The following is a 23,201-nucleotide window of genomic DNA, read 5'->3' as shown; positions in this document are numbered from 1 at the left end:
GAGAGGGTTGATTGGAGTCAATGATGAGAAACTGGTGGCTAGGAAGCAAGTGATGAAATATCCATTGAGGCCATAGGATATAAATGACCACGTTTTGCTAAATGAAGAGGATGGAGTTTGATGGTAGCAATGTGGCACTACAAAGTTTAAAGAATTGTATGGTGGAAATTTTGTGGGTGCCGGCATTCAGCAAGAAAGGAAAGTTGCTGGTAGAGCTAATCATGGTGGAACATGTTGGTGGAGCTAAGTTTGATAAAGGACTTTGCAGGATGGTGGTACTTAACAGGATGGAAAAGTTGCTAGATGGTTCAACGAAGTAGGACTTTTCTAGATGATGGAACTAAGTAGGACTTTGCCGGATGGTTGTACTCCACATGATGGAAATGTTGCTGCATGGTGGAAATAAATATGACTGAGGTCTTTGTTAGATGGTGGAACTCAGCATGATGGAAATGTTGCTGGACGTTTCAACTAAGTAGGACTTTTCTCGACGATAAAACGAAGTATGTTCGATGACTTTGCCAGATGGTGGAACACAACATGATGGAAATGCTGCTGGATGATGAAACTAAGCATTATATAAGATTTTTCTGGATGGTGGAATTCAGCACGATGGATAATTTGCTGGATGATGGAACGAAGTATGAAAGATGCCAAATGGTGGTACTCTACATGATGGAGATCTTTGCCGGATGGTGAAATGCAGCTTGATGGAAATGTTGCTGGATGGTGGAACGAAGTATGAAAGATGACTTTGCCGGATGGTGAAACTCAACTTGATGGAAATGTTGCTGGATGATGGCAATAAACAAGATCTAGGATTTTGCTGGATGGTGAGATTCAGCTGGATGGAAATATTGCTGGATGGTTGAATTAAGTATGGTGGATGACTTTGCTTGATGGTGGAACTCCACATGATGGAAATGTTGCTGCCATGGTGGAATGAAGCATGATGACTTTGCTGGATGGTGGAACAAAGTATGATCGAGGTCTTTGCCGGAGGGTGGAACTCCACGTGATGCAAATGTCGCTGGATGGTGAAACAAAGTATGATGATTACTTTGCTGGATGATGGAATGCAGCAGTTGAGAGCCACATCTTTACCTGATGTACTGGGCTAGAGCTGGAGGTATAACATCAGACTGGTCCAATGTGTTTGTATCATCTGCAGCCCATGCAGGACTCACAAAGCAGATGTGCGTAAAGTGGGCTTGGTCTTTTTCCACTATGTGACTTCAATTCTTCAATGTAGGACACCGGAATGTCTTTGGTCAGATAGTCATTAAGGTCACCTGCGGGCACTTTTACTGGGGACTCTGTTTTTCCAGCCTCAAAGTCTGCCCAGTTAATAGTTGAAAAAAATGGGTGCAGACAGATGTTGTCATTCACACCCAGCGTCAGGGAAGCCCGTTTGCACAAAAGCTTCTTTAAGATGTCTGTGCTCGCTTGCCCAAGACCGATATATGATGGTTCGTTTTCTATGACTGCTCTCCGTTTCTCTTCTCTGGTTTGCCCGTCAAAAGGTTAGGTTTTTGTCAGCATCGCATATAATGTAACGCCAAAAGCAAACCAGTCCACGCCAGAATTGTATAGTCTGCCCTGGATCATCTCTGGGAGCCTCAAATCCTGCAGTCCCGCGTCTTCCACTTACTTTGATACCTTCAAACATGTTATGAAGGGAAAGACCATAATCCGTAATCTACATGTGCCCCTCTCGGCTCAGTAAGATGTTTCTCAGTTTTATGTCACGGACAATCCACTTCGAATGTAGGAATTGAAGTCCACAAACTATTTCAGCAGCCAAAAACTTGATGGTGCTAATGTCCATCTCGGTTGTCTTCACAACGTAGTCAAAAAGAGTTCCACCGCTGGCCAGATCCATTACATAGAATACGTGGCGGCTTGTGTGGAAGGCTCCATAACCGTGGACCAGGAAGGGGCATTGGTTGGCCTGCTCCAGCACATATCTTTCCTCAGCAATATTGTCTTGGTTTGTTATTAACTTTGACTTCTTTAGTATCTTAATTGCCACCTGCTCTTTACGGAGGGCATCACTTTGCCGAAGCTGCCCTCTGATATCTAAACTTGTCCACCGTTAAAGGGACAGGGACTGACTTCTGGCTGGTGGAGGGCAGGTTGATGTCTTCTTCTGTCTTTTGAAGCACAGGTTTCACCTTTTTTAAACTTCTTCTCTTTTCCAAGGTTTTTTTCGTGTCTGTTTGTTGGAGTCTTTTTTTTTTTTTCTTCTTCTACATCTGGTGTTTTTCCATCAGTTTTTCTTCTGGGTTTCTTATAAGCTGGAGCTAGAACTTGCTCTAGATCTTTCTTTTCTCCTCCTCAAGTTCCGCTCTTAATATTGTCCTCATCATTTATCTTCCTTTTATATTGAGCAGGCCCTCTGTTTTGTTTCACGGACTTCCCTTCAGGCTGCTCACCTGTCGGCTCGGATTCCTTCTTCCTTTTAGATTTTACAACTTTGTCTTTAATTTTTTTTGGTATTGTTGTTTGGGAACTATTTTTGCTTAACTTTTTCTGTTCCTTCCTTTGTGTATATTTGCCACATCCTTCTCCTGGGTCCTCCATCCAATTCTCATTATTTTCTGCTGACTCTTTCTTCTTCTTTCCTTTATCTCTCCTTTTCTCCTCTGTCTCTCTCACTCTCTTCCTGGGCCTCATTATAAATGAGTCAATGAGGTAAAATTAAAAAATGTATAGCCAAGCTTGCAGATAACACAGAAGTGTCGCGCTAGTTTGAAGTGTCTCGTAAGACTGAGCTTCATGGGTTCTTAGAACCTTCAAAGGAACTATATGATGTCATTGGTTATTGTGATTTCATATTCAACTGAAGGGACCAGTACTTGCTTATGTCATCGTAATTTCATATTCAGTGTACCTCATTCCGTATTGAAAATTTATTAAAAGTCTATGTAAATTAGGCAAACCAGCAGTAGAAGAAGCCAGTGGAAGCTTTTATAAAGCGTTTTGTAATATCTAATATTAATCCATCTCCGGGCACCATATGGTGAAGTTTTGATAATGTAAGGGGGGGGGGGGGGGCAGGCAGAGGACTTGAATCCTGCAGTTTTATGAATTGTTCAGCAAAAATACACAGCGGTGTACGACCATGAACGGAGTCCGAAATGGGTCATATATGTAATCCTGCAAAGTCTACTATGTGGTGGGTCACTTGCTTTTAAGATTTGCTCTTGCTGGACCGCTACACTGGTTTTAGTGGGATGTTTGCCTGTACTGGGATGCCCTATCAATCAGGGAGACCCAGTTCGTATCGCAAGTCTGGTAGATGTTGGCGTTGTGTCTGACCTGTAAATTCCCTGGCAATAAGACGATGGGGCTGACAAGAGGAGCTTCTTTACTGGCTCTATCGGCGACCGAAGGGACAGGCTATAGCTAAACCACAAATATTTAGATAGTGCCCTCACATATCTAGTTAGAATAACTGTCCTCGTTTTTGGATTCTCTCTCTTTTCTGTCGGTTTTAATGTAACACTTTTTAGATTGCGAAGTCCAAAAATGTTCTCTGCAACACTCTCTTTTTTTTTTTTTTTTTTTTTAAATCACCCTGCTAATGACTGGTTACAAGGGGGTCCTAATAATACATCCGAAGGGAGGCCACCAGTTCCATTGTCTGGGCTAATTTACCTACATGTTAATGTGATTCACCTTTTTAATATGGCACAGTGACTTGAGTCTTTTTATAGATTCCTTATTTAAAGGGGTTTTCCAGGTATCCTTAGGATAAGCCATCAATATCTGTTTAGTGGGGGGGTCTGAATCCCGGCACCCCCAGTGATCAGCTGCATGAAGGTACCATGGTTTTATTTGAATGGGACTGAGCCATAGTACTAGGCACAGCCACTACTAAATGTACGGTGCTGTATTTGGTAAACAATAAAGGGGACGTGGCACTCACTGGAGTCCTGTGTCCCCTTAGTCAGCTGATCGGTTGGTTGCCGGGAGTCAGACCTCCACTGATGTGTTATCTATAGCCTATCCTAAGGACAGGCCATTAATATTATAGTTCCGGAATACCCCTTTAAGATCATCCAACATCATATATTGCAATAAATTATTTTTCTAGCCCATTGCCTCAGGCATTCAGCTGTATTATCGATCCATGTTGTACAGAGCCAACCTGCTATGGGCCCACGCTGTACCTCTGTGTGTTGCAGCACTGGGGCCGTGCACGTGGCAACGTTTCTAGCAGGACTCCGCACACAGGAGTCCCGGTCAATAGTGGGTCAGTATAATTTATTTAGGTATTTGGCACCAGCCTGTTTTTTTATTCCATCGTGTTTACATACATCTGTTCTTTTTATTGCGGGACACTTTCCCATAATTGTGCTGGGGCTTATGCACTGGTTTTATCACACATTATACACTTCTGACCAGGACATGTGCTCTGATATACCGTGTAGTCTTTATTGTATTTATATTATTGGATCACTGTTTGCTGTCTGTTTGCATGTGTGGAGTTTCCGCCAGTTTTTAAATGATGTTTTTGATTTGCGTTTCAATAAAGTTTACAATTTAAACTAGGGCTGAGGAGGGAGGTAAATGTAGAAAAAAAAGGGGTAGCCAGGTTAGAGAGGGGTCAGACTATATTGGTGGGGGGAGAAACAGAATGTGGGGAGAGGACTAGACAACAAGATAAGGAGATCCTTTCGTTACAAAACATCAGTGTAAATAAAAAGGACCGATTAATGTCAAATCACATTTCTGATAATAAAAGTGAAAAACTGACAGGCAAGTTAAAGTGTATGTTCACAAATGCCAGAAGTCTAGCAAGCAAAATGGGGGAGCTGGAGGCCTTGATACTGGAAGAAAATATAGATATAGTTGGTGTTGCTGAAACATGGCTGGACTCTTCACATGACTGGGCTGTAAATCTACAGGGTTTTACACTTTTTCGTAAAGACAGGACAAATAGGAAAGGTGGTGGTGTATGTCTGTATGTGAGAAGTGATATGAAGGCGAGTGTGAAAGAGACAATAGTGGGTGAAGACTGTGAGGAGGTTGAAACCTTGTGGGTGGAACTAGAAAGGGAGGTAAACACTGAAAAAATTACTTTTGGTGTAATCTATAGACCCCCCAATATAACTGAGGAGATGGAAGGTCAGATATATAAACAGATGGAGCGGGCTGCACAGGCGGGTACTGTAGTGATAATGGGAGATTTTAATTTCCGGGATATTAATTGGTGTCATGGTTCGGCTTCAACTGCAAAGGGGAGACATTTCCTCAACCTGTTGCAGGAAAATTTTATGGGCCAGTTTGTGGAAGACCCGACTAGAGGTGAAGCTCTGTTGGATCTGGTCATTTCTAATAATGCAGATCTTGTTGGGAATGTCAATGTTCGTGAAAACCTCGGTAACAGTGATCATAATATAGTTACATTTTACCTATACTGTAAAAAACAAACGCAGGCTGGGAGGGCAAAAACATTTAATTTTAAGAAAGCCAATTTCCCCAGGATGAGGGCTGCAATTCAGGATATGGACTGGGAAGAACTAATGTCAAATAATGGGACAAATGATAAATGGGAGATTTTCAAATCTACTTTGAGTTATTATAGTGCAAAATTTATTCCTACAGGTAATAAGTATAAACGACTCAAATTAAACCCCACATGGCTTACACCTTCTGTGAAAGGGGCAATACATGACAAAAAAAGGGCATTTAAAAAATACAAATCTGAGGGTACAGCTGTAGCCTTTGTAAAATATAAAGAGCTTAATAAAATCTGTAAAAATGTAATAAAATTAGCAAAAATACAAAATGAAAGGCAGGTGGCCAAGGATAGTAAAACAAATCCTAAAAAATTCTTCAAGTATATAAATGCAAAAAAGCCAAGGTCTGAACATGTAGGACCCCTAGATAATGGTAATGGGGAGTTGATCACAGGGGATCAAGAGAAGGCAGAGTTACTAAATGGGTTCTTTAGCTCTGTATATACAACAGAAGAAAGAGCAGCTGATGTAGCCTGTGCCAGTGCTGTTAATATATCAGTTGATATACTGAATTGGATGAATGTAGATATGGTCCAAGCTAAATTAAATAAAATAAATGTGCACAAGGCTCCGGGACCAGATGGGTTACACCCTAGAATTCTTAAAGAGCTTAGTTCAGTTATTTCTGTCCCCCTTTTCATAATATTCAGAGAATCTCTAGTGACTGGTATAGTGCCAAGGGACTGGCGCAGGGCAAATGTGGTGCCTATTTTCAAAAAGGGCTCTAGGTCTTCCCCGGGTAATTATAGACCAGTAAGCTTAACATCCATCGTGGGGAAAATGTTTGAGGGGCTATTGAGGGACTATATACAGGATTATGTGACAATAAATAGCATTATAAGTGACAGCCAGCACGGTTTTACTAAGGACAGAAGTTGTCAAACTAACCTAATCTGTTTTTATGAAGAGGTGAGCAGAAGTCTAGACAGAGGGGCCGCTGTGGATTTAGTGTTTTTGGACTTTGCAAAGGCATTTGACACTGTCCCCCATAGACGCCTAATGGGTAAATTAAGGACTATAGGTTTAGAAAATATAGTTTGTAATTGGATTGAGAATTGGCTCAAGGACCGTATCCAGAGGGTTGTGGTCAATGATTCCTTCTCTGAATGGTCCCCGGTTATAAGTGGTGTACCCCAGGGTTCAGTGCTGGGACCACTATTATTCAACTTATTTATTAATGATATAGAGGATGGGATTAATAGCACTATTTCTATTTTTGCAGATGACACCAAGCTATGTAATATAGTTCAGACTATGGAAGATGTTCATGAATTACAGGCAGATTTAAACAAACTAAGTGTTTGGGCGTCCACTTGGCAAATGAAGTTTAATGTAGATAAATGTAAAGTTATGCATCTTGGTACCAACAACCTGCATGCATCATATGTCCTAGGGGGCGCTACACTGGCGGATTCACTTGTTGAGAAGGATCTGGGTGTACTTGTAAATCATAAACTCAATAACAGCATGCAGTGTCAATCAGCTGCTTCAAAGGCCAGCAGGATATTGTCGTGTATTAAAAGAGGCATGGACTCGCGGGACAGGGATGTAATAATGCCACTTTACAAAGCATTAGTGAGGCCTCATCTAGAATATGCAGTTCAGTTCTGGGCTCCAGTTCATAGAAAGGATGCCCTGGAGTTGGAAAAAATACAAAGAAGAGCAACGAAGCTAATAAGGGGCATGGAGAATTTAAGTTATGAGGAAAGATTGAAAGAATTAAACCTATTTAGCCTTGAAAAAAGAAGACTAAGGGGGGACATGATTAACTTATATAAATATATTAATGGCACATACAAAAAATATGGTGAAATCCTGTTCCTTGTAAAACCCCCTCAAAAAACAAGGGGGCACTCCCTCCGTCTGGAGAAAAAAAGGTTCAAGCTGCAGAGGCGACAAGGCTTCTTTACAGTGAGAACTGTGAATTTATGGAATAGCCTACCGCAGGAGCTGGTCACAGCAGGGACAGTAGATGGCTTTAAAAAAGGGTTAGATAATTTCCTAGAACAAAAAAATATTAGCTCCTATGTGTAGAAATTTTTCCTTCCTTTTCCCTTCCCTTGGTTGAACTTGATGGACATGTGTCTTTTTTCAGCCGTACTACTAACTATGTAACAATTGATATAAGCACGGCTCTGCATCTGTTCTTTTGTAGGTTCTTATGTATATACTATCTTTGATATTATTTAATCCATATACAAGTCGGTCATTTTTGATTGTACACTTCTTTGCACTTATACAGTTGCATATTGGTTGAAGATTGCCATTTGTGATTTATAATTTTTTGTTCTATACAGTGGCCAACCCCTTTAAGTATTATGCTAAATGCCCACGTCGGTGTGCGCCAGCCGATTCCTGTATGTGATCTTTGGAAAGCTAAGACATGTTCTATCTTTCCACGGATCAGGGAGTCTGGTCCGTTTTCATGGGCCTGATTCACCCGCTAAAGTGAATGGGTCCGTTAAAACTATCGGGGGCCACTCGGATGCTGTGAAAAACGGCCCAAGTGGCAGCCAGTCATGTGCAACAGGCATTAGTAAGCTCTCTGTGGAGGTGAGGCCCATTCTTAGTTTTCGCTATGGGGCCCTATGAGCTCTGTGTACACCTCTTGGGGGGGGGGGGGGGGGACTACAGGTAATTCAAATCAAGGGTTCACACTTTCTCCCTGCACTGTGGATGTTTACTCAATGTGCTCCATAAAAGACATGAACAGTGCAACGGTTTATGTATTAATAGTTTAGTCCGATTCTGCTTGTCTATAATTGTGACTTAGATCACAACAATCAGACAATATTTTATTCGTAATCAATGGAGAAATCCAGGTTATACCAAAGGGTTCACATACTTTTCTAGCAATTGTACACCCCAACCTGATCATTGCGTGGGTGTCATGGGTACGAGAGAGCAAATCCTGGTTCCCTCTCTCAGGATGTGCCCAAGTTATTAAACAGTCATGTCTCTACATATGGGGGGCACTTCCTGAATAGAAATATCTGATGGGAGCTGCATGTGTCATCACACCAAGGCTTCTTTGTATTATATTTTATGGTGTTTTTACAATAGATTTAGATGGATACCATTTACCTCATCACGTCTGCCCAGTATAGAAATATAGCAATCCTTTTATCTGGTTGTATGTAGCGGGACATTGAACAGTTGCATGTTATAACAGCGGCATTATTTGCTGCGCTCTCCAGCAGTTCTATCCTGTTAACCAAACTGAACTTAAAATATACTAATCTGGGTTTTTGCGCCTGTTTGTTTTTTTTTTTTAATTAACTCTGCTAATTTGACTTAATGCACACACTGATTTATGAGGGTATGTTCGCATCGGTGTCTTAATCTGCCGCTGTTCCATTCAGAATTTAGCATTGGAGGCATGAAGGCTAGATACTGAAACTATACATAGTACAAGGAATAATGAGCAGAGAAGAAAGCATAGCTGCCTGTCCTGCCTTCCATTAACGCTCATGATCTGTATTGCTTAAGGGATTAGAAAACCCATTTCTGGGTTAGTAGAGGGGGGGGGCCCCTTCCTTTTTATTAGCAATATTGACTACAGATAGTCTCCCACTCTGGAGGACCCAGTATGTCCGCACATTACATGGATAGACCATTCATTTCAATGAGGAATGTGTAATACTTCATTTTTCCCTGTGGTGGCGCTGCAGGGGAATTGATCACTTACTGCAGATTACAATAGAGACAGATGAAAGCAGACTTGCCTTCATAGTGGTATATCAATGATATTCTGCTCAAAGTAATATTTTGTGCCCTACACTGATTGAGCTAAAGTGGGGTACAGGGGTTAAAACTGAATCTTTATATGTATTTTGCAACTTTTTTTAATATTTTTTTTTTTTTAAACTGCAAAACTTTCCTGCCTAACTTGTCTTCCTTGTTTCCCAAAAAGTCTCCTTCAAAATGGTATTGGAAGTTAGTACCTGTAAGTTAAGTCCCTCTCTGTAAATACTCATCCATCCAACCATGGCACACTCTCTCATTGTAGCGTAACTCCAGTCAGCTTCTCCATGCTCTCTCCACGTCTGCCGCCAAGTAGCAGGAAACAGAATGACAAAGCAGCCCCCCCCCCCCACCAAATTTACACCAAAACAGCCAGACCTTACTGGCATTTTGTTATCCTAGCTGAATGTGTACGTAATATCCACACGAGGATGAGAAACTACCCTGGCGTTGCCCACGGCTCTGTGCTTTTGTCCGTCTGTCTTGCTCTGTGACTGATTTCACATCTAACCATTGTTTGTGCATTAACCGTTTTGTTCTTTCTGTTCCATCTGTGTCTGTAAGCCTGATCTAATGCATGCACTAGCGCATTGCATGCAGGAACCCGCGGAGTATGCACGAGTGGTATGGTATATATAACCTTTCCATAACTAGCAGATGTGACTTGTGGGAGCTCGGCTCCGCTTTTTTTATTCTTTGTGGCTAAGATGGTGTTCACTATAATATCGCTCTTACCACGTGTCATCTAAAACCTCTTTAACCCTGAAAATGTTTTCCCGGGATGGACATTTTCGGTATCTTGTTCTACTGTCTACGCCAGCTTACTGAGGCCTCATGCACACAAACGTGTTTTTTTTTCCTCCCGTAAATACTGGCGTAAATACGGGTCCTTGGTCACACGTATTCGACCCGTATTGCACCAGTATTTACGGGCACGTTTAAGCTGCAAAATTGCACTGCACTAATCGGCAGCCCCTTCCGTAGTAAAAGAAATTCATACTTGCCCGGCCGTTGTCTTGGTGACGCGTCCCTCTCTTCACATCCAGCCCGACCTCCCTGGATGACGCGGCAGTCCATGTGACTGCTGCAGCCTGTAATTGGCCTGTGATTGGCTGCAGCGGTCACATGGGCTGAAACGTCATCCCCGGAGGCCGGACTGGAGGAAGAAGCAGGGAGTTCTGGGTAAGTATGTATCCATTTTTTTTTTTTTACAGGATGATCTATATTGTGATCGGTAGTCACTGTCCAGGGTGCTGAAACAGTTACTGCCGATCGTTTAACTCTTTCAGCACCCTGGACAGTGACTATCCCCTAATGTCGCCTATCAACGCTCCCGTAATTACCGGTGCGAACACGTAGTCACCCGTAATTACGGGAGCCCCATAGACTTCTATGGGCCTGCCCGTGCCGTTATTACGGCCTGAAATAGGACATGTTCTATATTTTCCAACGGCACGGGCACCTTCCCGTAAGCATACGGGGAGGTACCCGTGGCCAATAGAAGTCTATGGGCCCGTAATTACGGGCGTTTTTACGTTCGTGTGCATGGGGCCTCACTCATGATATGGGGTGACATATGGCAGATTTTTTTACTTTGCCTGTTCTTTTCCCTGCATTTGTTGATGTTAAACTCGCACATATTGTTAGCGGAATGAATAGGAATCCTTAATAGAAGTATTTTGTGGGATTGTTAAAAAAAAATTCTATACTAAATATATATATATATAATTATTTTTTTTTACCATTGATCTTTATTGAATTATAAAATGTAATGGAAAGTATAAAGAGGTCAACCCGCCTGGTCAACTACTCTTTTATGTTCTGTTAAGGCACAAAAACGTCATAGAGGGGGAGGGTCAAAGCCAAAAGTTCCTAGAATTGGCAACTCCTGCTGGTAGATTTCCCTCTACCATGTATCACTTGGTCACTCATTCATTGCAATGGGCACCATGTAATACTACAGTACTGATCACTGAGGGTTAGAGAAGCGGGACCTGCGGCGATCTGCTGACCATCAGGGCACTTCATCTCGAGAAGGTGTTAGGTTGAGTGAGGATATTGTGATAATAGGTATACTGGAAGCCCACGGGCCCCTGATATTCGAGACGTGAGTGGTGTGTCATCTGATCGTGATCCCTACAGTAGGATCTGCAATTGGGGGATAGTGAAAAATAAGTGCTGGCCGAACAATTAGATGAATGAGAGATGTTCTCTAAAGACATTGGTGCTGCTCTACCTGCGCAGCCCGTTCTTTACATTTATTAATGAGACTTCTTACTTTCAGCCTTTTATAACCGGTCATCACATTGGGCCTACATTGAGAGACTGCTTAAAAGTGTGATGCTGTAAAATGCTGTATTACTTTTATTTAAATAAAGATCATTGGGGAAAAAAAATCAATTTAGCCACGCCCACAAGATATTTCTGTGTCATGTGACTTCTCTCGAGTGAGATCTTGTATAGTGATCGGTTTCCTCCTGCCTGTTGTGTTCATAGTGTGGGTTATTACTGTAGCGTTCTTACAGTGTGGATATTTGATACTTTCCCATCACTAGCAACGCAGTCCACCCGCTTCTGTACTTTTAGTTTTAGATGTTTAACTTATAAAGTGTTTATTTTATTTTTTTATTCACTTGATTGTGGTACAATAAAAATAAAATCAATTTTATTGAACGTGTGTGGTAACGCTTGACATTTTGTCATTTTAGGTACGGTACCGTCGTGATCACCCATCAAATAGACAGCTTCCTTACTTCCCATTGCTTGAAGACCTAATGAAAGATATTAGCGATGGCGCCGCCCTGCTGACGGCTATACACTTCTACTGCCCAGAACACATGAAGCTGGATGGTATGCAGTGTACTTGGAGGAACAACACGTAAAATTGTTGAGGGATATGGAGCTCACCTGTTCTGTCTGTTTTTACTCATGCCCTTTAAAGCATCGCTATGGGGGCCGGTGGAGCCTCACCACAATCACGAATATTTTGACAGTTAGAATTCTTGTGATCATCACAAATTGCCCATAACGGTTTCCCTCATGGGAAAACATTAAGGTCAGATGTGAGTCACCGTAATATAATTTTATTGTTACCGGTCTTTATTCTTCCCCCCCCCCCCATAACTTTTGATTTGCTTAAGATTCCGCACTGAAAATCTGTGGCGATAACCGTAAAATACACGTGGATGGGATTTTCAAAACTGTGCATTCTGCGGGTTTCGAATCCACCGCAAAATCCAGAAGTAACGTCCCCTGTAAACCAGGGGTGAACAACCTTGTCTGAGGGCTGTATTGTCAGATTGTATTGCTCCTTAGGGCTGCAATAAAACATAAAGTGGTATCTTTATCTGGAACATTTACGTCATGTCGACAGTTCCACTTTCGGGACTCCCACCTATAGGGGAAATATAGAAACAGTTTGCAAATCCCATAAACTACAATGCAGAGAGCAGAATTCATGCGCGGCCACCTCTCAAACTCCTTTCCTTCTCTCTGGAGGGAATATGCCATAAACGTCTCAGATGTGAATGCACTTTTAACAGATCGGCCTGTGTAAACATGCATTATATCTGGTGCAGTGTCTGAGGGGGTGGTGCATGACACAGAGGGAATCAAAGAACACCAGAGAGAGAATACCAGTCATGCAACACCCTCTCAAACCTGCACTAGGCATAACACCGTAACAGTTTTGCCTGGATTGGTAGTTTAAATTGCTTAAAATAGAACTCCATATAGCCATATAGTTCTCCCGTAACAGTGCAAGGCACCTATTAGTGCCAGCCACACATTGCACCCTCCCACCCAGTATTACCAACTGCTCGCCACTCCTCTTCTATCCGACACGGAAGATACCTGTGAGTGAATCAACAAATGGCGCCCACAGGTATCTTTCCAAGACCTGCACTCCTCTATGAGCAGTGGATGGAAGAGATAACGTAGCTGCCATCTAATAATGGAGCTCCGTTATTTGCGTCAGGAGGATGCGGCAGGCTTTTCTTCTTGAACTATCGGTAACACAGACAAGCATGTTTGCTCTATGGTTGGGGGGCCGCACAGAACTGTATTGCGGGCCGCGTGTGCCCTCGCATGCCACAGGTTGTGAAACCCTGATGAAGACGTTGCATAAGGTGTATAGCCTCATGTAGTGTAATCTTAATGTAAAAAAAAATGGTTAAAGAAGTTTCCCACAATTGGCTTGTAGGTGATAAATGTATGATTGCTGGGCCCCCACCACTGGGACCCCCACTGATCTCAGCGATCATGCAGTGAGGAGGATTTTGAAAGAAGTCACCGTTACACATGCCTGTTGCCGCTCCATTCGAAGTTTATGGGAATGACAGAAACAGCCGAGCACCGTACTCTGCAGTCTCCGTCAGCCCCGTAGACCGTGATCCTGTGGGTAGGTGTTAATTGTGGGAAAAATTCCTTTAGTCAGTGGATTTAAGTTATGGATTTCGATTGGCTGTGTCCCTATATGAAGCTCTTCTCACAGGAGCTCTATAAGTAACACCCAGTACCCCCTTAAAACACCTCTTTTAGGCCTCATTCACATATTTGTATTTGGTCCGTGATATACGGACCGTATGTCGGCTGCATTCCCTGGACCGAACACCGTTCAGGGAGCCGGGCTCCTACAGTCATAGTTATGTATGACGCTAGGTGCCTCTGACTCCCCGTGGGAATACTGTCCTGTACTGTCTCATGCAGTCCATGAGCTCCAATGACATAAGATTTTAAGGAACTGGATAGTCAAATCAACACTGGTGCTTAGAATGGGCGCATCCCGACGGACACACAGTGGAGAGGTGGCCGAGATTGGGGAAAACAGTTGAGCTTGCTGTGCTACGCTGTTTCCATCACACCCATAAAATAGGGACTCAAGTTAAAAAACACCAGACGGGTTGGGGAGCACCGTTCCCAAGATGGGTGCGGGTCCCAGAGGTGAAACCCTCATCTATTAAACATTTATGGCGCATATTGTGGATATACCATAAATGTCTAAAATGAGAATACCCCTTTAAAGAAAATCTTGATTGGTGCTAAAGTGGTTTGGGTATTTTACAGTTTTGGAAATCTGACGAGGCACATTAAATGATCTACTGACGCTGCTCTATTGTATGTCAGAAGATACATTTGAGATAAATCACAATATCGGTGTATAATACACTATTATAGTTGAGATCTAGATATTTACTCCGCAGACGCCCTGACCGTTTTGGGGAACGTCATAAGACCCCTCACCCTGTGCGGACATCTGATCATTAATGCTTCACGGTCTCCTCCTTTCTTGCGAGGTCCCTGCCTTGGTGGCATAGACGATTGAGAGAGAAGGAACTGTTCTTACCTCCAGGCTGTGTAGATTCAGTTTTGGGTTTGCAGTGACAGATATTTTTTAAAGAGATTTTCAGCTTTTTTTTTTTTCTTGCTCAAATACAATTAGTTAGATCCGTGAGGGGTGATAAACGGCTTCACTTTTTCTGATCCATCTTTGTCTGAACCTAGAGAATTCATTTTCTAAACCGCACACTGACAATAATTTTTAATACCGGTCTCCGTTATGTTTAGCAATACGACTTTATTCCCTTTTATTACTGGAGTTTTGTTTATTACAGGCTCCTATAATTGCTGGTGCTGATTATAAATGTGACACCTCTTGGATCTTCTCATATATCAACTAATTACCAGTCCAGTTTAAACCATTGTTTTCCAACCTGTGGCCCTCCAGCTGTTGGGAAGACTACAACTCCCAGCATGTCTTGGCAGTCCCACGTTGGAGACCACTGCCTTTAAAGTAAAGCTTCACCTGTGAATTACATTCGAGGGATTGTCAGCAATTGTAAAATTCAGCCTTTTTACGCCAGGTTTTCATTTATTGTTTAGCTTTTTTCAAATTGTGCAATGTAGAAAAACAAATGGGCTATCTGCTGTTGGTGGGTATGTTGTTTTTTTAAATTTTATTTGTTATTCTGGCCTCTGTTGCAAAATTTAAAGGGACTGTCTCATGAAGACAATCCCTTTCCTTATGCCCTGTTAGAGCATATGTATGTCATGGAGGGAGTCAAGTCCTAACCATATACCCAATCCTTTATCCCGATGGTTCGCTCATTGATGGCTGTCTAATACGTATGGCCAGCTATAGACTTGGAAATAAGTTTCCGTGTAGGGTTAAATCTGTGTTCTTCAGTCCTCTGATATGGCTGTTCTCTCTCCCACAGACATCTGTTTAAAAGAAGTGCCATCCATCGCTGACAGCCTGTACAATATCCAGCTTCTGAAGGAGTTCTCCAGTGAATATCTCAATAAGTGTTTTTATTTGACCCTTGAGGACATGCTGTACGCCTCATTAGTTCTGAAGGTAGGATGCTCGTGCGAAGGTAAAATACAAACCAATTGCAAATGGCAAAATATATTTTGGTGTAATTGCTTTTGTTTGTTTCTTCAGCCAAATGTTATGGTTTTTATCGCCGAGCTTTTCTGGTGGTTTGAAAATGTGAAGCCTGACTTTGTACAGCCGAGAGATACACAAGAGACTAAGGAAGGTAGGTCTGAGCTGATTTGTCATGTCTAACAGACACCGCTGCATGACTGTACAAAGTGAGAGAGATATAGGGTGCCTGTACACGTAGTGGTTTTCCCGCAAATTTTGCAATGCGGTTTTCACAGGTGAAATACAATGATAACATGGGCTTCACCTGTAGGAGAAGCCCACGGCCAAAAACTGCAGCAATTTGCTGTAAAAGTGCCTGAGGTTTTGCCGTATGATTTTTTTCATATGTGTAAACATGTTTCCAAACACGGACATCAAGCAGATAATTTAGAATAGGGAGGAATTGAACCGCAATGTATATTAGAAAGTCAGGCTCTGTTCACATCTCCATTATTTTTATTTTTTTTTGTTCCGAATAGTGTAGCATGCTGCCGTATTTTATCCAGCAAAATAAACGGATACCCTAGTCCAAACATGACTGATAAATTCTATAACGATCCGTCCTAACTGATGATGTGAGTGTGTGCCGAGTCTTACAGAACTTTTTTTTATTATGCATTGGTTAAAGTGTAGCTAAACGTTTGACAAACTTATGTCACTATGACATGTCATGTCAGAAGTTTGGATTGGGGGGAACCGAGTACTGAGACCCCCACCAATCGCTAGAACGAAGCAGCTGAAGTTCTTGTGTGAGCGATGAGCCGCTTCGTGTCCGTTTGGCTTTTTCTGGAAAGCCGATGTATCGGAGTATGGGCTCATAGACTTTCTATTGAGTCTGTACACAGATACATTTATTTCCGGAAAAAGCCGAACAGACACGAAGCGGCTGAGCGTTCACACGAGACCTTCAGCTGCTTCGTTTTAGTGATTAGTGGGGGTCTCTGTGCCCCTACCCCCAACAATCCAAACTTCTGACATGTCACTATGACTTGTCAGAAGTTTGTCAAAAGTTTAGCTACAGCTTTTTTACCATAATCTTTAAAATCACTTTAAATATAAATTTAGCTTTTTAAATAATATTAATCATTGGGTAAAATTATATATCTAACAATTCATAGGATGTTTGACAATTATCATTTTCCTTCCATGCTTTGTAAAAGTTTTTTTTTTAAATCTACACAGCAAAAGCAGTTTTGCCGCATAAAAACAGTCGACCGCAGGTTCCAATTTCCAATGCAACGAAGCGAAGTTTTTTGGCGAGTCCCGCGGGTACCTCAGATTCCCATTCATTGGCTCCCAGCGTGTCTGACTCCAGCAGCAGAAATTTATTGCAACCTGAAGAAGTGGAGAAGTCAGTGTTTGTATTAATTGCTAAAAACAACCAGTTTATTTATGTTGTAAAGGCTGGGTTCTTATATTGTCGTACAAAAAAAAGCATTTAAACCGCGATGTGAGAACCCTGCCTAAAAAAGGTGTTGACCCATCTGTACCACTCCTAAGGCCCTGCTGGTCGTCGGCTATTAAATTTGAGGCGAGCTGTGAACGGCTGCACAGCGGCCACTACAGGAGAAATGTGGAATTAAATGTCGCCTTTTCCAATGTAATAAATAGTTGTACTTGGACCTACAGAGGGTGGACCTTAGCAAGAGCATTCCCTCTATGAAGTTTATATGCCGTCATAGAGCATATGAAGGAATTGTCCTAATGGGACAGCCACTTTAACCCCTTCTAGTTGCTCAACTTCCATCTTACTATAGTACTTGGGTTTTTAAGGTGACAATGCGTGGGCTTCTTATTATACTAGAGATAAGCAGGTGAGTACAAATATGTTTACTTCTAGTTAAGGATAATTCAGAAAGCCGAGGTTATTTTTTTTATTGAAGATCTGTTCTGGATTAATGATATTTAATTTGATCTGTCCTCTTATGATCAGTGCTTGTGCTGTGTATATATTCTTCACTACTACATTAGAGCCATTATTAACATTTTCTTACTCATTATTTAGTGGGAAAGGAAGCACTGCCTTCAGCCCGTCCCATCCTCTGCTGCCCTTAAGGCAAAAGCAACAGAAGACTGTACAGTCCGATGAAAGTCCTAGTAAGTATACACTTACTGCACATTGGTTTTTTTTATACTTAATCGTTTGTCTTTAATTCAGACCAATTTTATTGAGTTCTACAATCCACAATGAATTTGTTTTCTAATACAAAAAAAAGATAAAAGAAACAACATAACCACCCCCGTCTGCCGGATATGTACTAACCGCTTTATACATGACGTTCGCAAAATCACAGGTCTGTAAGAGTCTGGCCTAGTCAGATATTTCTCCTCTTGACTGCTTCATATAGTGAGTGCCGTGTACGTAATAATTTTTTAATTAGTCAGAATTTCAAAATTTTAAACTAGGAGCGCTACATGGGCAAACAAAACCACAAAACACACGTCAACTTAGATTTTATCTTCCGTATTTTGCCGTTCCCTATGTACATTTGCATCCCTACCTGTGTAATCGTTTCCAGGCAGTGATGACCATCTTTTGGTTGCTCATGTGCAGGGTGAACAAATACAAGATGTGATTCCTAAAAATAAAAAATAATAATAATAATCTCCGCTGTCTACAGTATCTTCTTGGGCAACTTATCAGAATGATCTTTCTTGATCATTTTATGGAACTTGAGAACCTTTTTTTGTGCAAATTGTGTTATTGATGCGATATTGATGGTGAAACATTCTCCTCATTTTTATTTTTTTACCTTAGGTCACAGAGATCGCTCAAATTCCTTGACAAAGTCTGATGCCCCACCTCGATCATCTGTGATGGCTTGGGCAGAGAGGAAGCCAAGGTTAGTATCTCTGCTGTGATGTATTTAGGCCCTAAACCTGCATCTTTGTAGTGGTTTGTTTTTTTCTTTTTTAGCCTTGCGTCAATATGAATTTCTATTCTTTTATTTTTTTAAAGAGGTTGTTCGAGACTTTAAAAAATTTGGCCTAATGAAGGCCCCCAAGTCTGCCATCTTTATACTCCGTAACTGATATCACCAAGCCCGTAAAAGTCCGAACTATCACCATATAGCGTTGTTTAAACCGCTCAGTGAACACCGTAAAAAAAAAAAAATAAAAAAAAATATATATATATATATATATATATATATATATATATCTCCTGCAAATTGCTGGTTTTTGGTCACCTTAGCTCTAAAAAAAAAAAAAAAAAAAAATGGGAGTAAAAAGTGATAAAAAATTTGCATATAGCCCAAAATGGTATCAGTGAAAACTACAGCTCGCCCCGCAAAATTTAAGCCCTCACACCGCTATATTGATGGAAAAATAAAAACGTTATGTCTCTCCGAATATGGCGACACAAAACATTATTTTTATTTTTTTTAGCAAATAGTTAATTTTTTTTTAAAAGTGGTAAAACTTAAAACACCATATAAATGTAATATCGCCGTAATCGTATAAACCTGTAGAAAAGGGTGAATATGTATGTAGTTTTTATCGCCTGATGGATGCCGTAAAAACAAAACCTCCCCCAAAAATGGCGACATCGCTATTTTTTTGCCCATTTCACCTCACAAATAATTTCTTTTCAGCTTCCCAGTAAATTTTGCGGTGCAATAAATAAAATGGTGCCATGAAAAACTACAACTTGTCCCGCAAAAAACAAGCCCTCATACGGCCGTGTCGAAATAAAAAAGTTAAGGCTTTTGGAAGGCGGGGAGGAAAAAATAAACTCAAATTGGCCTGGTCTTAAAGGGGTTAAAACATATTCTGCAGCCAGTGTCATTTCTTAGCCTCTGGCAACCCATTAAAGTTATTTTCAATGTAATTTCTTTATAAAGTCAAACTTTTTGAATATATTTTAGTTTCCTTATCGGTCAAACAAATTTCGGACATTTTTTCGTGCCATAAGAAAAGTTTTAATTGGAGTGGGGTCTGTTTTGAGACCCCCACTGATTGCTGGAAGGCCGGGGTGAAAGTGCTCAGCTGATCCTGGGAGAGGCAGGGTGAGCAGTGTTCGGGCCATAGTCGTTTTATGAGCTCTTATACCGCTTTACTCGATTCTCCCAGAATCCGGCAAGCAATGATGAAAGGCATTTCACTCCGCCTGAGCACTTCTGTCCCTTTTTTCTTCTAGCGATCGATCGGGATCTCAAGAATCAGGCCCCCATCAAACTTCTGACATATCACTGAGCTGTCAGAAGTTTCTAGTGGGTTCCCTTTGAAATCCGATTTCTCGCAGTTCACCAATAGCTGTCTATAGACTGTTTTTTAAATCTATTTATAGAACATTAAATTTCCTTTCTCTAGACTGCCATTTATGTTGGCGGATACTAAGAGCAAGTTTGAGGAATTTGGAGTTGGCTCTTCTGTATTGGTGGATCAGGTCTACAGTAAAAGGACTGACTCCCAATTCCTTTCAGAAACTCTAAATCTATTCTATTAACCGATCTACAGAAAAGAAATCTAACAAAAAAGATAAATCTTTTGTTATAATTGATTATTGGGGTTCTCTCTCTATACAGGCCTCTCTCCCAGCCTCCCTTTGCCCTGCACTGTGGTGATGATGTTGATGCAACTTCTGGTGATAGCATTAGTCTTGCTCGGTCAATAAGTAAGGACAGTCTGGCTTCCAATATCATAAATGCAACTCCCAAGCATCAACCCACTAATTCTTCTGCACATGTCACTACAAGAAGTCTGCTGGGAAATGTAGATATAGAAGATGATGAAGAGGAGCTTGTTGCGTTTATAAGAGTGGATGAAAGCTCAAATCATGGAGACCTTGAACTGCAGAGCATCTCTTCTCGGGCCTCCAGTCAACCTGGCACAGCAAGGTCTCCAGGACGAATATCTGCAGATGGCAAGCCAGAGAGTTTCTTCCTGGAGCCTTTAATGCCCGCTGTTCTCAAACCAGCAAAAGAAAAACAAACTGTTCCAAAAAGAGAGGAGTATGGTGAACTCAAGCAGAGAGGTTTTGTTTCCAGGCGTCAGAACGAGGCGTCTCAGTCTTTTCCACGAAGGAAAATAACCACTAATCACACTGGACGGGATCTGAACAGAACGTTTACCCCGGTCTGCAGTTCAGAAAATCCCACCACAGATCCTCCTAGATTAGATCCTGTACATCTGTCCTTGGAAAATGGTGACGGTACATTTAGACCACTTGCGACCAGCAGTGTTGAACCCTCAGAGCAGCTCAGTGGTGGGTTTTTCCTTCATGATGCTAAAGCTGAAACTGTTGAGGAGGAAACATCTGCACATCTCTTAGAAGATCAAGAGCAAGATCCAGAAAGCACTTGGACAGTATTAAGGAATGACTCTGATTCTGACAATCTGGATCTAGAGGATTGTGAACCCGACTTGCCCCCTTGCCGCCCAGTGTGTAAATACATAGGTGAAGAAGAGTCTGCCAAATTACAGGAGGATATGAAAGTAAAGGAGAATGACGACAAAGACGATGCCAGTGGGCGCTCTAGTCCATGTTTGAGTACAATATCCCAGATCAGCAGTGTCTCCATGGCTAGCGGGAGTATTCGAATGACCAGCTTTGCAGAGAGAAAGTTTCAAAGACTGAATAGTTATGAAACAAAATCAAGTACAAGCAGCTCCCAAAAGACTACACCAGATGGTTCAGAGTGCTGCCCCCCTCCGCTGACCACCTGGAAACAACGGAGAGAGCAGAGTCCAGGAAGGCAGAACAAGGACCATGTAAATGTCCTCGCTTCTGAACTAGTCCAGCTTCATATGCAGCTGGAAGAGAAGCGGAGGGCTATCGAGACTCAGAAGAAGAAAATGGAGTCACTGTCTGCAAGGCAGCGCTTAAAACTCGGCAAAGCCGCTTTCTTGCATGTCGTAAAAAAAGGAAAATCTGACGGGTCTCCTCATCCTTTGAAGCCAGAACATTTCCCTAGGGATTACACTAAGCAGAATCTAGAGGAGACTGAAGCCGTCACCTCTAGGGCAGAAATGCACTTTGAGAAAACTGACATGGGAAGCAAAGTTTACAAAGAACCTAAAGTTCAGGAAGTCTTAGAACAGAAACCCAAGGAGCCGGATTTAGACGGAGATGTTTGCAACATAATCGCAGATGTTACTCCTGATGATGCAGAATCCGAGGTAGATGTTAGCGAGTGTAACCTTTCCATTGAAAAGCTAAATGAAACTATCAGTACACTACAACAGGCGATACTAAAAATTTCCCAGCAGCAGGAGCTGCTCATGAAGGCACCCGGCTCTGTACTACCAGACCTTAAAACTAGCGCTCAAGACCTGAAGTTGAAACCACCTGTTCAGTTTATGGAGCCTCTGTCCCCAACAGGAACTGGGACAGCACCTCGTAAGAGATTTGGTCAGGGTCGTAACTCCAGGTTAAGGACAACTGAACATAAAACCACCAAGGAAAAAACATCACGTGTAATAACACCCACCCACAGTATAGAAACCTTACCCCATTTAAGATCTGTTCCACCTCTGAAGTCGCCTTGTGCCCCATCTGATACTGTAATAGAGAATGGTGCAGAGCAAGTAAATGATATATCCACTTGTAATTTCCGGCTGCATGAGGAGAATAACCAGAGGACATTTGTTCTATCGACCTCCAAAGATGCAAATATTATTTCGGAACAAATGCACAGAGACCCTGTGAACGGCCTACGTGTGGCTTGCGTGGGATCTTCAGAGACATCCGGCAAAGAAAACGATCCGATGGATGAGCGGCTTAAAAACAAAAGTAGCCTGATCGAGGTTGATCTCTCTGTACATCAGGATCTTTCAGTAGAGGATACAGCGGAGCATTCTGAAGACTCCACGGATGTAATAAGTGAAGATCAGAAATCTGGTGTGGGGTTTTTCTTTAAGGCAAGTAGCGCCCCATCCATTTCAGGACAACATGTCCGTTAATTTCATCTCAGTAAGGCTTCGTTCACATCTGCACCAGGGTCCCGTTTGAAGTATTGCTCACCTGGTAAATTCCCTGCCGTTCCATGCCACTCCTTCGGTGGTCTCCACCTGTCTGTTTACTTTTACGGGAAGTGTCCCATCTATTTGAACGCTGCTGCTAATCACTGGCCTCGTCATTACTGATGCCAGTGTTTGGCTTCAGCTGTCACATGGATGGAATGGGATGTCAACCTTTCTTGTATTAGTAAACCAACTGGCGAAGCCCAGCGGAGGGTTGGCGGGGGATTTGCCAGGTGAATATTACTTATTTTGTTGTTTTTAGCAAATTCCTTGCCTGCACCCTGTCTTTTAAATAACCCCAAAAACCTGTTTGTTTAAATTCTCTCACTGTCCCTCCTTCCAGTCCCCTCAATATCTTGCAATGTACACCCCTTTAACGACCAGCGTCCTATCAGTTGAAAATATCTAGACACTGGTTGGATCAGGGGCAATAACTTTTGATACATTTTATTTATATTGTTTTATTCTGTGGACTTTTTTTTTATATTCGCTCCCTTAGTTCACACCTAGACTTTAAACATACCCCGGCCATGATGCTT

At 41.9% G+C, this 23,201-nt stretch overlaps 1 protein-coding gene across 3 annotated transcripts in view; it reads left to right on the top strand.

Moving 5' to 3' along the window:
• CAMSAP1 (calmodulin regulated spectrin associated protein 1) overlaps positions 1-23,201 on the top strand; it is a 51,321-nt gene that overhangs the window by 22,199 nt on the left and 5,921 nt on the right. For 2 of the 3 annotated variants that reach the window (XM_075835099.1, XM_075835098.1), the window contains exons 6-13: positions 9,442-9,474; positions 11,981-12,122; positions 15,488-15,627; positions 15,715-15,811; positions 16,882-17,050; positions 17,705-17,796; positions 18,458-18,542; positions 20,226-22,560. In XM_075835099.1, the coding sequence (XP_075691214.1) occupies positions 9,442-9,474; positions 11,981-12,122; positions 15,488-15,627; positions 15,715-15,811; positions 16,882-17,050; positions 17,705-17,796; positions 18,458-18,542; positions 20,226-22,560 (3,093 nt within the window). The remainder of the gene's footprint in view (positions 1-9,441; positions 9,475-11,980; positions 12,123-15,487; positions 15,628-15,714; positions 15,812-16,881; positions 17,051-17,704; positions 17,797-18,457; positions 18,543-20,225; positions 22,561-23,201) is intronic. The other variant, XM_075835100.1, reaches the window with a different exon arrangement.

This window comes from Rhinoderma darwinii, chromosome 8 (assembly GCF_050947455.1).
Source record: "Rhinoderma darwinii isolate aRhiDar2 chromosome 8, aRhiDar2.hap1, whole genome shotgun sequence".
Classification (NCBI taxonomy): Eukaryota; Metazoa; Chordata; class Amphibia; order Anura; family Rhinodermatidae; genus Rhinoderma; species Rhinoderma darwinii.
This window is presented reverse-complemented; position numbering and strand designations above follow the sequence as displayed.